The sequence below is a fragment of the Gymnoscopelus microlampas genome (genome assembly GCF_963454915.1).
Source record: "Gymnoscopelus microlampas genome assembly, chromosome: 5".
Taxonomy (NCBI): domain Eukaryota; kingdom Metazoa; phylum Chordata; class Actinopteri; order Myctophiformes; family Myctophidae; genus Gymnoscopelus; species Gymnoscopelus microlampas.
The window spans coordinates 40,333,578-40,347,604 of NC_139942.1; the positions used below are offsets into that span (position 1 = coordinate 40,333,578).

Here is a 14,027-nt window from a genome sequence, read left to right on the forward strand (position 1 = left end):
CACACACACACACACACACTCCGGGGTATCTAATCTACTTTAACTATCATCAAATCCGTAGAGATCCAATTAGAAAGATAGAGGGATATTTGTTTTTCTGTGTGCATCCTAAAAGACTAATTACATTTTCATGTAAAGATGAAATTATTTGATACAACACAAATGTCTTTTCATTTTCATAATTGCTGTTGTGTGCATTATGTATTTTAATCTGTGTGTGTCCTGTGACTGTTTAATGCCACTCTAAAGTCATCATTTCTGTCTTGTTAACATGTGTGAGGGTTTAGGTATAAGGCAAAATATCCAGAGCACCTTGTATGCACCAGCCCTTCTCTCTCTCTCTCTCTCTCTCTCTCTCTCTCTCTCTCTCTCTCTCTCTCTCTCTCTCTCTCTCTCTCTCTCTCTCTCTCTCTCTCTCTCTTTGTTGAAGACCAGGGGTCTTCAACGTTTTCAGGCCAAGGACCCCCTAGCTGAGAGAGAGTTGAAGCAGGGACCCCCTCTATATTATATAAAATTGTGTTTCAGATACACTTTTGCTGCTCTTTTTTCCCTCTACACACCTATAACTCTTCAAAAATAGCCGCTCAGGTGAGCTTGTAGATCTGCTATTTTTGGACAAAGTTCTCCTCAGAAAAGGGATACTAGGGTTCAAGTGGTTAAAGTAAAACAAAATAATCATATCACACAAAGATTTGGGGGACCCCCTGTTGAAGACCCCTGCAATAACCAATGACTCACCAACCTGCCTGCCTTCCATTCACAACGTCCATGGCTCTTTCCCTTGGAGCTATCGCCACCGTGTGGCCTGTTCCTGCACATATCTAGCGTGTACTTGTTTTTTGTCAAGGAAGCTTCCTTGGTCTTTGATTCACAGAATGGGTGGAGCTCGAGACGGAAGCTGCCTGTGTTTGTTGTGCTACCGCTAACTGCACTGACTCTTTTGTCTTGAAGTTTGTTTATTAAATTAAAACCTGATTTTAAAATGGTTTTCGAAGAACTGGCAGTTCGTTTGAATGATAAGGGGTATAAGAACTGGCTTAAAGCCGGCCACTGTCTGCGCATCCTGAAGGAGGGTCTGCATGTGTTCACTGACGCTGAGATGAGAGCTTTCCATGGAGATCTGCTGCGTCAACAGACCAGCTTACGAAGACCGTGTCAAAGGTCATGCACCTCCACCCGGAATAAGGTGAAGAATCACAGACAGAGGTTTCAACATGTTTCATTGATGTCGATGTTTAATATACCGCCGAAGTAGACCTTTGGTTCAAACTGAAAACCAAAAGGGAAGAATTATGGTGCGTGGGACGCCAGAGAAACACGTAATCCACATAAAAACAACAAGTGTGTGTGTGTGTGTGTGTGTGTGTGTGTGTGTGTGTGTGTGTGTGTGCGCGCGCGTGCGTGTCTGACATAGTAAGTAAACTAGAAAGCACATTTAAAAAAATCAAAGTTACAAGGTGCTGTACAATCAATGAACCACAATATAAACAATTAAGTTAAAACATATACAGTAAGAGCAATAAAAACGTCAAGAAATAAAAACTAACCTGTACAAGTGAGTCAGGTAAAACTTCACAAGACAAAGTGCTCACGAAACAAATGTGTTTGTAACTCTCCTAAAAGAGTGCATGGGAGAAACCATTGCAAAGGCCCAGTCACCCAGTAGTTCTGATTCTGTGTGTGTGCGTGTGCGTGCGTCCACAGCTGTCTTCAGTGTGTGCAGTTTGTTCTGAGTGGCAGACAGTGATCCTACAACACCACAGACAGCCCAACATCACGGTGAACTGGGACAACTGTAGACCCTCTTCCTGGCTACATGACCATTGGGAACTGGCAAAGGTACTGGCACCGGTACACCACTGCCATCTGTCCTCGCAGAGGACTTAAACCTAACCCATAGAGTGTTTTTTTGATTGATTGAATACTTAACTAGTTAGAAATGTAAACGGCACAAGGTACAGTCAGACATTAAAGCTAAAAGGATGACATAAAAAAAGTCCTGCGGACTTGTTGCCATTGTGGTCCTATGTATTCAATTCATCAACTAGTAACAAAGATGATGAATTGACTATCAATGCAGTCAGGTTGTGTTGTGTGTACACACATTTAACATCTTTATTTGCGTTCACATTTAACAAGAAATTCTTGAACACAGTAGATGCACAAACTTGGTAAAACTCAACGACAAGTATTTCAGGATACAGATCATGGGTACAGGAAGCATCGCCTCCTCCATATATGGCGACTGCCAATTATCACAGACACTGAACAGAATGTTGGGCATTCCTGCAATCTGCAGGCCTCTCACAACTGATTTATGGACATTACCGAGGCTTCCAAATATGAACACACACACACACACACACACACACACACACACACACACACACACACACACACACACACACACACACACACACACACACACACACAGGTCACACACACAGACCACACACACAAACTGTGCTATGTATACTATCTGCTGTTGTTGCTAAAGGCTGAGAGAGACAGGACACATGTATTTGATGTATCTCTCTCTTGCTCCCTCCCTCTCTTTCTGTGCAGGCATACATGCCACGGGGCCAGTTTCGCGTGACAGGGGCCGATCAGTGCGATGCCTCAGCTCTGCTCAACCTCATCAACCACTGCGATCGTTTCAGCTCCGTAGACCCTAAACTAGTTAGAGAGGTGAACCCCCCTGCCATCTAGTTACAGGCTGTAAGCCTGATTTTCAGCTGCCTAACATGTACCCTTTATGACATAACCTCAAGTGCATTGTATTGATCTGTTTCACAAGTTCAAAGTATGTGTATTAACAGATATTCTTCAAATTGTGTGCGCGTGTCTGCGTGTGTGTGTGTGTGTGTGTGTGTGTGTGTGTGTGTGTGTGTGTGTGTGTGTGTGTGTGTGTGTGTGTGTGTGTGTGTGTGTGTGTGTGTGCGCGTGTGCGTATGTGTGTGTGTGAGAGATGGTAGGTGATCCGGTGTAGGAATGAACTGATGCATTCATGTGAGTTGCGTGTGGAGGATGAATGGATGAGACACTACCAGGCCAGTCTAAAAATGCTCCTGCAACGGTTCAACCATGTAGCAGAGGTGGCTACAGCCGCACAGCGAATACACGAGGTTAGTGTTTGTGTGTGTCTGTACAATACAACTCCATCTCAGCACTATCAAGATGAGGACACAACTCTGGTACTACATTGACGTGTGTGTCTGTGTGTTTGTGTGTGTGTGTGCGCGCGCGCCTGCCTGCCCAGATGCTTGTAGCTGATTGGTCAGTGTGTGTTTCACGGCTGGACCGAGTAGATGCTGCTCATTTTGACAGACTACAGCCTCAGATCGGAGGCCAGTGGGAGACCGGCGCTGATTCGATCAGCCAGTGGGAAGTGGAGTTGCTGCAAGAGACACTGCAGGAGCTGCTTCATGACACCGAGACACAGGTGTGAATGGCTTGACACACATGCGTACATGTGTGCATTCACAGACACATCACCTCACACAGATCTCTTTCCAATTCTCTTTCTCTGTTGCACTCTTTGATTCTCTCTCCGTTTGTCTTGTTTCTCTCTCTCTCTCTCTCTCTCTCTCTCTCTCTCTCTCTCTCTCTCTCTCTCAGCACACTGAGGGTTTGGTCAGACTGAAGGATTTCCTCCTGGCCAACAGAGACCTGGGAGAGCAGTTCTCTGAAGAAATCCAAGCCCTGCACTCACTGGGTACAAGAGGACAAGGACATCAAAGGACTGAGGAGGATGCCGACATAACTGGTTGACAGAAGCAAGGCGCAACTAACAGTCATTTTGTTGTGCGTAGAGGTTGGCATCCTGTGCCAGACATTTTCAAAAAATAAAAAAATATGTTATAGCACTATTGTAATGATAATGTCTGCTTGTAATGTATCTGCTTTATCTTACTCTGTCCGCAATTATGTACAGAACAGGAGGCCATTAAACTGTATAGATTAGTTCTCAAAGGCCAATGGTTGATTAATACATTAGCTTCCTTGCTAACTCAAGGAAGGCGCCACAACCAAGTGCTGAAGTGCTTGGCTGCCAAACTTGAGAACAAGAGGGTAACCCACCAACGCCATGCCCCTAATTGCCCAGACTACCTTCCCACTGTTAACAACCTTCATTCTTGAAGGGGAGAAACGGTAGACCAACCCATCACCTCCAGACTCAGGCCAACTGAAGACAGCCTGGGATTGGAAAATGCAGGTAGACCTCAGCCAGAGGCTCACCTTCCCATCTAAAATTGCAGCGACCAACCTGTGCCTAAACCTGGTCCTCTGGGCCATCCTCGGTAGAGGGTGTCTTGTGATAAACCGCAGAAAGTACTCAACTGAAGATGTGTCGTACTGATGGCACCATGTGTTCATCACCAAATTCAACTCCAACCCCATTCAATTGTTGTGCAAAATCTTTAGGGATCAACAGTCCTATTAAGCAATTGGATTGCTTAACAGGACTATTAAGCAATCCAATTGCCATCCATAACTTCTGATATTCATTGTTGAAGTTTGAGTCTGATTACATTTGAACACTTAAGTCAAGACATTATTTAGGACATTGAGGTCACTTGGCAGTGAGCCATGTGGCCCACCTATGCACAACTCTAGGTTACCTTTGTTTAGCTTTTTAGAATTTGTTGATTATTTGATTAAACAATACAATACATTTTGACCATAAAATAACTGCATTACAACAAATATGGTGTCTACCCAATGCTCATGACAAGTTTTCTGAGCTCAAAGAGACTTATTGGAATTGTTTAATATGTTTACACAGCAGTCAAAAACACAACTTTTCATTGTATAATATGTAACAAACACAAGCATTCACATTTTATTGAGGATGTAAATAGCATAAATTATACATTTTACATATATTATACATCACAAACCCGATTATTAGATTTCTCAGAAAGAGAAGAATTAACCGTCTCCCTTCGGCACCTTTTCCATAAAATTGAGAGCAGGGAGAGAAGAACAGAACTATTTCTGTGCTTGTTTGTCAATATAGAAATAGAAATAAAGGCTTTATGAATGCACACATTTTCTTTAGTTATAGTTATAGACTATAAAAAAGACGAACAATGTACTGTTACGATGGCTGTTACTAGCCATCGTACCATGGCTAGTAACAGCCATGGTACGATTTCCACATACCCATCTTGGCTCCTCTGCCCATAGAGACTTTGCACTGGCAGATCAATATAGGCTTATCTTGCTTACCTAAACCTAACATTGCCAGTTGGTCCATCCACTTTTTAATCTGACAATCTTTATTTCACATTTAAATGAAGGGTGACATGCATTAGCTCTCTCTCCCTGATATTTATGTCAATGTTTAGACATTGCTTTGCTATGTTGTATAGAATGAACCTAGAGATCCTTCTACTGTATACCTGGCCCCCTTCGTTTTTCCCTGTATTCTACACCAAATTTATTTGGAAATAGCCAGTCAAGCTCACAAAGTGTTGTGATGCGACACATTGTGAGCTTGTAGGCAGTTCTACTATTTTTGCCAAATGTTCAACTATTTTCTCTGAAGGTTTGTCTATTATGACATGCCCAGAAAAAGGTTAACAAGTAACTCCTGAACATCAGTTAAAGTCATGAACATAACTCTCCACTAGTGCGTCTTTATTCATTTAAATGTGTTTTGTTTATTTTGTATTTTTATTTTTATGTTTATTCTGATACCTACTTTTTTTTCTACCCCAAGCCCACGCCAACAAATTTCAATCAATGTTTCATTGAAATGGTAATACATTCTTGAATCTTTAGTCTTTATGGACACTGAAACTCCCCAAATCGCTGTTCCAGAGAGCAGAAGTGATGCAGAACAAGAAGGTGAGACACCCCCTCAGTGGAGAAGGCCTGAAAAGGATGGTGGAGTACATATTCAATGGAAAGCGCCTGCCAGGAATGCTACCTAACAAGCAACTTGTTCCTCAAAGTTCTTCATGCCTAATGAGACCGTGCTGTCTGTTCTGGACCTGGAGTGCTCGTCACCGCAAAAGCCAAGATTGTAACAATTGACGGCATTGTAGAAGGTATGTTGAAATTATTGTGCTAATTGCAGCTTTGTGTCCTGAGCTGTGACAGCGGGCACTGGGGCAGTGTTCTAATAGTATGCTCACCCATCCTTTCCAGATATTGCTATATTTATCAAAGAACGAGCAGTGCAGCATGCAGGAGTTTGAGGTTGGCCGTGCATCATTTCAACTGCCACATCCTCTTTTTGGTTTGCATTTTTGTCAGTTAATATTTAGTGTAATTTATTATAAGATTTGTACCGTAGATATATAATTATAATATTAGTTATTATATTTACCAAATTGTGTGTGTGTGTGTGTGTGTGTGTGTGTGTGTGTGTGTGTTTTGAAAGCTTTTTCCCTTATTTTGGCGATTCAACCACTTTCAGGTTACATCCACCTAATTCTTTACTGAATGGTCAGATGCCATTTCTTCACACACTTCTATATACAATTCCTGTTGTGTAGTTCATTGGAGTTCAATTGGTGCCACAATTATGTATATACAGTATATAGTAAATTATAACATAATAAAAACGTACAGTATGAGGCATTTATATTTTCACAAAATATTGTTTTAATATCTTATCCAGTAAACATGTATGTGAAGTACAATGTTCCGTAGTTCAGGCTACAGGTTTCTTCATTAGTACCAGTTTTGATATTTGTGGTGCAGTTTCCCAGATGGTCATCGTTGAACACATCTCTGTCCCACACGTCCAGTGTCAGCTTGTCACCTACCGATACATCCACGAAGTTGAACTCAGCGTTCCAGGAAGGATTGTAGGTGTCTTCGGCGATCTCGGTCATCCCTCCAAACACCCCAACAAAGGGGTGAGTGCCGCACCAGACCTTGACATAGGGATCCGGTGCGTTCAAGAAGTCTCCGTGCAGATCACTAGCATTCAGGTTGGTGACTTTGACATGATATCCATGGACAGCAGTCAGGCCACAGAGGAACAGCACACCCAGGGAGAGAGATGGGGAGAATGCCATCATCACCCAGTCACAATGGATACTGAGAGGTGAGAGAGTAAAGTAAATAAGTAAATACTTCTAATGCTTAATGTATACTCTAGTTTGCGAGTATAAAGTATAATTCAGGCTTAAATCCCTGTAGTCGTTAGTAACAAATGTTTTGCAGCCTTTCATACATAATGTGCAGATAATAATATTCTAAAATAGAATGCAATAGGTGAAATGTTGAATCCGCCACTTAAAACATAACTTTTTATTTGAATTTGTCATTCCTAACTTGGCTTAGCAAAAGCCCTGATTATTTTCACATAGAGTTACATTCTGTTTTTCTCATTTTAAATTACATTCAAATTAAATGTATTTATATTTATATATTTCTAGTGTTACCTGTAAAGTGTAATGGCTTGTTTTAGTTGTTCCAAAAGAGTGGCAGTGGCCCTGGTTCTTTATTTATATAGAGTTAATAAATACACTATACGCCCCATTTTAAAAGTAGTTTCACCAACCAAGAGCCATGTTGTGCTGGCAAGAGCTGCTACTTCTTATCTAACTGAAGGTAAATATTTACCGGATTCATTGTGAAACATCACATTAAATCTTACATTTATATATTTTAAGAATTTACCTGCTCTTATCCAGAGAGTTACACAGCAATACAAGTGATATGACTCTGAACATAATTAATAATAGAATCGGTATTGATTTTATATATCTTTGATGCAAGAATTTGTATAGATTCCGATATCCTTCATACTTAATAGTATGGGTTGCTGATACGACCCATACCCCCCTTGGCGATGAATACACGGTTTTCCCCTTGGCTGTTGTACTTGAGTGCAACTATGTGTGAGGGGGCATATGCCCACATCTCTGTAACTGTAAAATAATATACCACTTTCCTGTGTCTTCACCACATCCTGGAAAGTAGAAAAACAAAAACAAAACCTAGCACACTCACGAGTCTCACCTCCTTTCTTGTTGACTTCTGCTGTTCTGACATGCACATATTTTAAAATATATATAACAAAACAAATGTACAAGCTCAAAATTTAACACATTTTGAAAACAAGGGCTGCAATAGTCCACCCACCCACCCACCCACCCATTAGGCAATTTTAGGGATGCCGGTTCTAAGTGATTAAGTCTGTCTGTGGGTTTCATGAATATTTAATTCAGTATTAACAAGAGCTTGTGACTAGATAATAATGTTCTTTTCCCCATTTTTCTGAAAAGTAAAGTTTCGGACATACAAGGTTTCTGCCCGACAGCGGCGACATATTACCTAGGTCATAGGTCAAATAAACACTTTACAAACTATAGAACAAACACTCTTTAGTGTTTGTTCTATAATGTTGAGTGGGTAGAGAGGCTGTCTGGGAAACAGAAGGTCCCCGGTTTGCGCCTCAGTCCTGGTCTGGTATGTGTCGGAAGTGTCCCTGAGCAAGACACGAAAGGGCCCTATCTTGCGTGCCGCCTTACCCCTTATCCCTAAACGTATTAGCCATATTTTAGTATTTTGGAAAACATTTTAAAATAGTTCAACTAGCCAATCACATCGACACGTTGTGAGCTTGTAGATCCGCTATTTGGACTATTTTAAAATGTTTTTCAAAATAGTAAAAAATGGCAAAGAAGTTTAGGGATAAGGGGTAAGGTAAGATCGGGCCCCTCACCCATAAGTGCTCCCTGAACTCTGTACGAATAGCGTTCACTGCTCCTTATAATTAGGATAGGACAAATTTCATGTATGTGCAAATGTACTGTGACTACAAATTACCCCAAAGGAGTGGAGATCAAATTATTATTAGTCTCGCAAGGTAACAATTTTCCACCAAATTTGTTGTCGTCATTTACAAGAAAGGAACTGACCTGAAAATACGGCAGTTACAACAATACAACCAATTCTAACCAACATAACTGACGTTCTCTCTCACATGCCGAAAGACAAAATGGCCATTGTTTGGTTCGGAGAAAGTGTGTGAACATCAACCTCGTTGCCGCTGAGCTGCATATACCAAAAAAGGTGTGAAACCCCCAGAGGCCATGTTTTCCTGCTTTGTACCCTTTGTACACGCTCATCTGCATGTGATCATCTGCTGCACTCACATTGGTACACAAGAGTGTCTGACTTCAAAGAAACATGGAGACAGAGGGCATTCTGGTTCAGTCTATTTATTATGGTAAAATTGGGAGAGAGGATACAGAGAGGCTGATGGAGAGATACGGGCTCGAAGGCAGCTTTCTGCTGAGAGACAGTGAGACCGTGCGAGGGGCTTACTGTCTCTGCGTGAGGTGAGTCTTCAAAATGGGATTCAAGTTTTATTTCTTTTTGATTAGCTTTTTTGTTTATTTGTTTTTATCTTCTTTTTTAACCCCAGTAACTTAGGGAAGACAACATTATTGCTGCTAAAACATAATCTTACTTTGTCTCTAGATTATTCTTGAATAGGTATTAGTTCTCAATAGAGTAATTCAGTTTTTTTTTTTTGCTTCTTAAAAAAAAGAGAAAGAAGAACAGTTCCTTATCAAAAGTGAAACATTTTACATAATTGTGTAGGGTCTACACAGTTGTTTCTTGGAATACATCAACTTAAGCAAAACATTTTTGCTCAGCTTATTCAAAAAAACAACTTTCTTTGGTAACAAAATATTAAGTACTTATTTCTATGCAATATGCTCATATCTACTTACAAGGAGATAGATGATTGAGAAGTATTCAAGAATAGCCTAGAGACAGATTATGATTATTTTGTATTTAAGTCATTCCACAACATTGAATCAAAGGGTCAAAGACAGAAAAGCTGCAAACTACTTCTGTCATAAATATACACCAGTAAAACTAAAACCCAAATGCATGCATGCAGAAAACGTGATTTGATTCAGCGTTAATGTAATGGCCTATGCCAGCTATTTTTCATTAAAGCTTTACATTTGCTTTGGTTTTAAATGAAGAAATGAGAAATATTAAAAAGAAAAACTCACTCAAATAAGAGTATGAATCATAGTTTTTCATAGCTCGTTGGTTCACAATGTGCATTGTGAAACACCCTTTTGTTCAATGCCTAATAAATAGAGGATGGCTTTGATGAAGCCTGATGTATCTTGGTTAAATAGATTATATCAGTAAATTAATAATTAAAGTAAGTTAAATGAGTGAAATTCAATGAAATTAGCTGCCATATGTTGATAGAGTTGACCACAAAGGATGTGATCACACATGAGTTGAGCTCAGTGGTTAAGCTCCAGTATTCACATACGTACTGTACATAGCATCTTTTTGTTTCACTCTTGAATCTCTGCACTCTTTTTGTGTTCGCAGGAAGACTCCTTTTGTACACACCTACAGGCTTGTATACTCCTCTGATGGCTGGTGTGTTCAGGTTAGTTAGTGTCCATAGGCACAATGTACACGCACGCACGCACGCACGCACGCACACGCACACGCACACGCACGCACACACACGCATATACACACAGGTCGCAATGTCTGGAGTGCAAATCTGTCTCGGGATCTACAGTATATGCTGTGTGCGGGGAGGTGTTACAGTGTGTGTGTGTGTGTGTGTGTGTGTGTGTGTGTGTGTGTGTGTGTGTGTGTGTGTGTGTGTGTGCGTGCGCGTGCGCGTGCGCGTGCGCGTGCGCGCGTGCGCGCGTGCGTGCGTGCGTGCGCGCGTGTGTGTGTGTGCATATATAGTTGGTTTCAGGAGAGAGACTGGAGTGTTTTAGGACTTTGGAGAGACTGATAGAGAGCTACAGAGGTGTAGCATTTGATGTCAATATAGTCCCGCTCAGTCACCCCCTGAACAAAACAAGAGACAACAACCGAGGACAAGGTATCTCTTTCACTCTCTCTGCCTCTCTCTCTCTCTCTCACACACACGCGCACACACACACACACACACACACACACACACACACACACACACACACACACACACACACACACACACACACAAATTCTATGGATGTGCCAAATCACTTCATAAGTTCTGCCCTAACACTAAAATATGTATCATTTACAGTATGTATTGAATTGAATTCCTATTTTATTTGTATGTGTACACAGCACACAGAGAAGGAGATATTGGGGTGTTAAATTCAAGTTGATTTAAATTCTAACTCAGTTTTGTTGGTTTCTTCAACAGAGAATGTCTACATGGAGATGTGAATGCAACATGTCATGGCGTTCTATCTCCGCAAAGAAACAATTGCTTTGGGATAATTCAGGATAGGGCTGTAATGGTATTCCGGTATGATGGTTCAACTCAACTCAGCTGTAGAGCACATGATAGTTCACCAAAGAAAATTCTGTCCATGCATGTGATGTAATAATACAGATTTTGGTTCTGATTCTGGTGGAGCATATTGTCTTATGTAGTGGTTCTCAAACATTTTAATGTTAAATACTCCCAGACTCCCAACTGAAAATATGTTGTGCCAGAGACCCCCATAACAGAAGATTTGTGTTTAAAAAAATCTAAATTATTTCAGTTATACGTTTTTCATACGCGATCTACAAGCTCATAACGCATGACACTGTGAGCTTGTACATATTTTTTAATATCCGAAGTATAAAATAGGTTTAGAAAGTGAGATCTATGATGCTATATTAACAAATTGTGCTGGGGACACCCTGGAACCCCCACAAGGACCCCTTGGAGTCCCTAAAAACGATTAGTTTTCTTTTGTCAAGTGCATACAATTAATGAATTAAAAGTAATGTTAGGTTATACAAGTATACACTGTATGAAAATACCATTACACGCCTACTTCAGGACACACACGTGAACAACGTGACATGCATTTATCATTTTGAGTCTCTAAGAATTATGCATTTAAGCGCCAAATTGATACTTGACCTGTATCTGAAGACAAACGGTTTCCAAAGGTTTTTTTGTATCACAGTATGGTTTTACAAAGGGAATATGGTCATATGTCATATGAAATATATTGTATATAAGTTATGTTAATTTGGCTTGTGTATTATTTGTTTTTTCAAGCTCAAGCATGAATACATTATAGATACTTAATTGTTTGGCATTCCTGTATTTTGTCCACTAGGTGTCACAGTTGTGTCTATTTGATCTCTGATCTGTGTGCTGCTGATAGCCAACTCTTTGCCTATGATTGACTGAGTTATCATAGTGTTCACCCAGGGAATGCAAGAGAACTGGGCACTTTATCAAGTGGGCCCTATGAAAATGTGTATGTATCTTTGTCTTAAGCACATCATGAACCCTAGCATCCCTATTCTGGGATGAACATTTGGCGAAAATAGATTTTTTGGCAAAGAGAAGGACAAAAGGAGGGAACCAAGTATAGATCCAACTAAATATACAGGGTTTAAGTGGTTAAGCATTAAGTTTAATATAAAAGTATCATTTCATTTATTACCAAGGGTGACCAGTCTGCTGTAAATATAAATGTTGTACACTCGAGTGCTAATGCACCTCATTATTCATAAGTGATAAGAAATTAGTAGTAGTAGTTAAATGTTTTGTTCCAATTTTCATATACAACGAAGCATGATGGCTGCTACATGAAAATGTCAGTCATTTATGTGTAATAAAAACAAGTTGGCCTACTGGCACATAGTTACAGTAGGTGTCACCAATATCTCCCATGCCTCTGTGCGTGGTGCATGAGATATGCCATATGTGTTTTGTAAACAGAAGGTTCTTAGTTCATAAAAAAGGATGAAGTTTGTAGAGCAAGCAAAAACAAAGTAAAAGTCATGTATTGAAAATTTTACTTGAGTAAAAGTAGTACCAATATCACAATATACGTATTACGTACAGTACCAAGCGTAAAGGTTCTCATTAAGCAGAATGTCCCATTTCCCATGCATTTTTTTGTAATAGTTCTCTAAATCTGTAAATTATATATAATATATGTCATCGGGTCATCGGGTGTTTCGGGTCTCGCAACATACAACATACACCCTCGCCCAGGTGACCCAGCCAGGGTTGATCAAGCCCCGACTTACGTCCCAGTAGCTACCCACGGTCAGTCCTATAGGGAAAGACAGGGCCACTCAGTCCACATCTCCGGAAGTACTCTGCCGGGACTCGGGGAGGCTCTGGCACGTGGAGGGACTAGGCTCTGTGGGTTGTCTCCTGGCCGGGCTCCTCCTTCGTCTCACCAGGTCCAGGACCTGAGCGCTGCGCCAGATCCGGTGCACCGCCCCGATCCAAACATTTCCTTCTGGCGTGATGGTTCCTTGGGCCGTGGTGGTACTGCAGGCTCCACTTGCGGATTGCTTGAATGGCCCTCCTAAAGGACTCACCGTGGGTTTGTTAGGCTTCTTCCTCACGGAAGACACAGCCTGGGGCGCTAACCCATACTGCTCCCGGGATGCCGTCTACATTCCGGCCGTCAACAGTCTCTCCTGTGGTCACCAAACTATTCCTGGTTGTCACATAGTCTATTCATATGAGCCACTATAAATAGAATAACTAATAAAGAAAAACATCACATGGATGCAACTGGGACGTATCATCAGTGTTGTAGCTTGGGGTCATCGGGTGTTTCGGGTCTCGCAACATACAACATCACCTCGCCCAGGTGACCCAGCCAGGGTTGATCAAGCCCCGACTTACGTCCCAGTAGCTACCCACGGTCAGTCCTATAGGGAAAGACAGGGCCACTCAGTCCGCTTCTCCGGAAGTACTCTGCCGGGACTCTGGGAGGCTCTGGCATGTGGAGGGACTAGGCTCTGTGGGTTGTCTCCTGGCCGGGCTCCTCCTTCGTCTCACCAGGTCCAGGACCTGAGCGCTGCGCCAGATCCGGTGCACCGCCCCCCATCCAAACATTTCCTTTGGCGTGATGGTCCTTGGGCCGTGGTGGTACTGCAGGCTCCACTTGCGGATTGCTTGAATGGCCCTCCTAAAGGACTCACCGTGGGTTTGTTACTTGTAGGCCTACAGCAGTAGTTCTCAAAGTGGGGTCTGAGGACCCCAGGGGTCCCTTGAGGTGGTTCCAGGGGGTCCCCAGAAAAATTGGTTAATAGCT

At 41.6% G+C, this 14,027-nt stretch overlaps 2 protein-coding genes across 2 annotated transcripts; both read left to right on the forward strand.

The window, feature by feature from the left end:
* The first annotated feature begins 885 nt into the window (after positions 1–885).
* LOC311046188 (uncharacterized protein CXorf38 homolog) lies at positions 886–3,866 on the forward strand. Its single transcript, XM_084058369.1, has 6 exons — positions 886–1,186; positions 1,705–1,839; positions 2,566–2,688; positions 2,976–3,125; positions 3,260–3,442; positions 3,619–3,866. Exons 1-6 carry the CDS (start codon positions 983–985, stop codon positions 3,769–3,771), a joined length of 948 nt encoding a protein of 315 aa, XP_083914495.1. The 5' UTR covers positions 886–982; the 3' UTR covers positions 3,772–3,866.
* A 5,290-nt stretch (positions 3,867–9,156) lies between these two features.
* Positions 9,157–12,238, forward strand: LOC311046196 (SH2 domain-containing protein 1A-like; the record flags this gene model as incomplete). Its single annotated transcript, XM_084058379.1, has 4 exons — positions 9,157–9,308; positions 10,336–10,396; positions 10,711–10,849; positions 11,162–12,238. The coding sequence occupies 4 exons, from the start codon at positions 9,157–9,159 to the stop codon at positions 11,182–11,184; spliced, it is 375 nt and encodes a 124-aa protein (XP_083914505.1). The 3' UTR covers positions 11,185–12,238.
* Positions 12,239–14,027: the final 1,789 nt, after the last annotated feature.

Coding starts and splice junctions, on each gene's coding strand:
- LOC311046188 (XM_084058369.1), top strand. CDS start 983: ATGGTTTTCGAAGAACTGGCAGTTCGTTTGAATGATAAGGGGTATAAG. Junction 1,840..2,565: donor ACCATTGGGAACTGGCAAAG/GTACTGGCACCG, acceptor CTTTCTGTGCAG/GCATACATGCCACGGGGCCA. Junction 2,689..2,975: donor ACCCTAAACTAGTTAGAGAG/GTGAACCCCCCT, acceptor GAGAGATGGTAG/GTGATCCGGTGTAGGAATGA.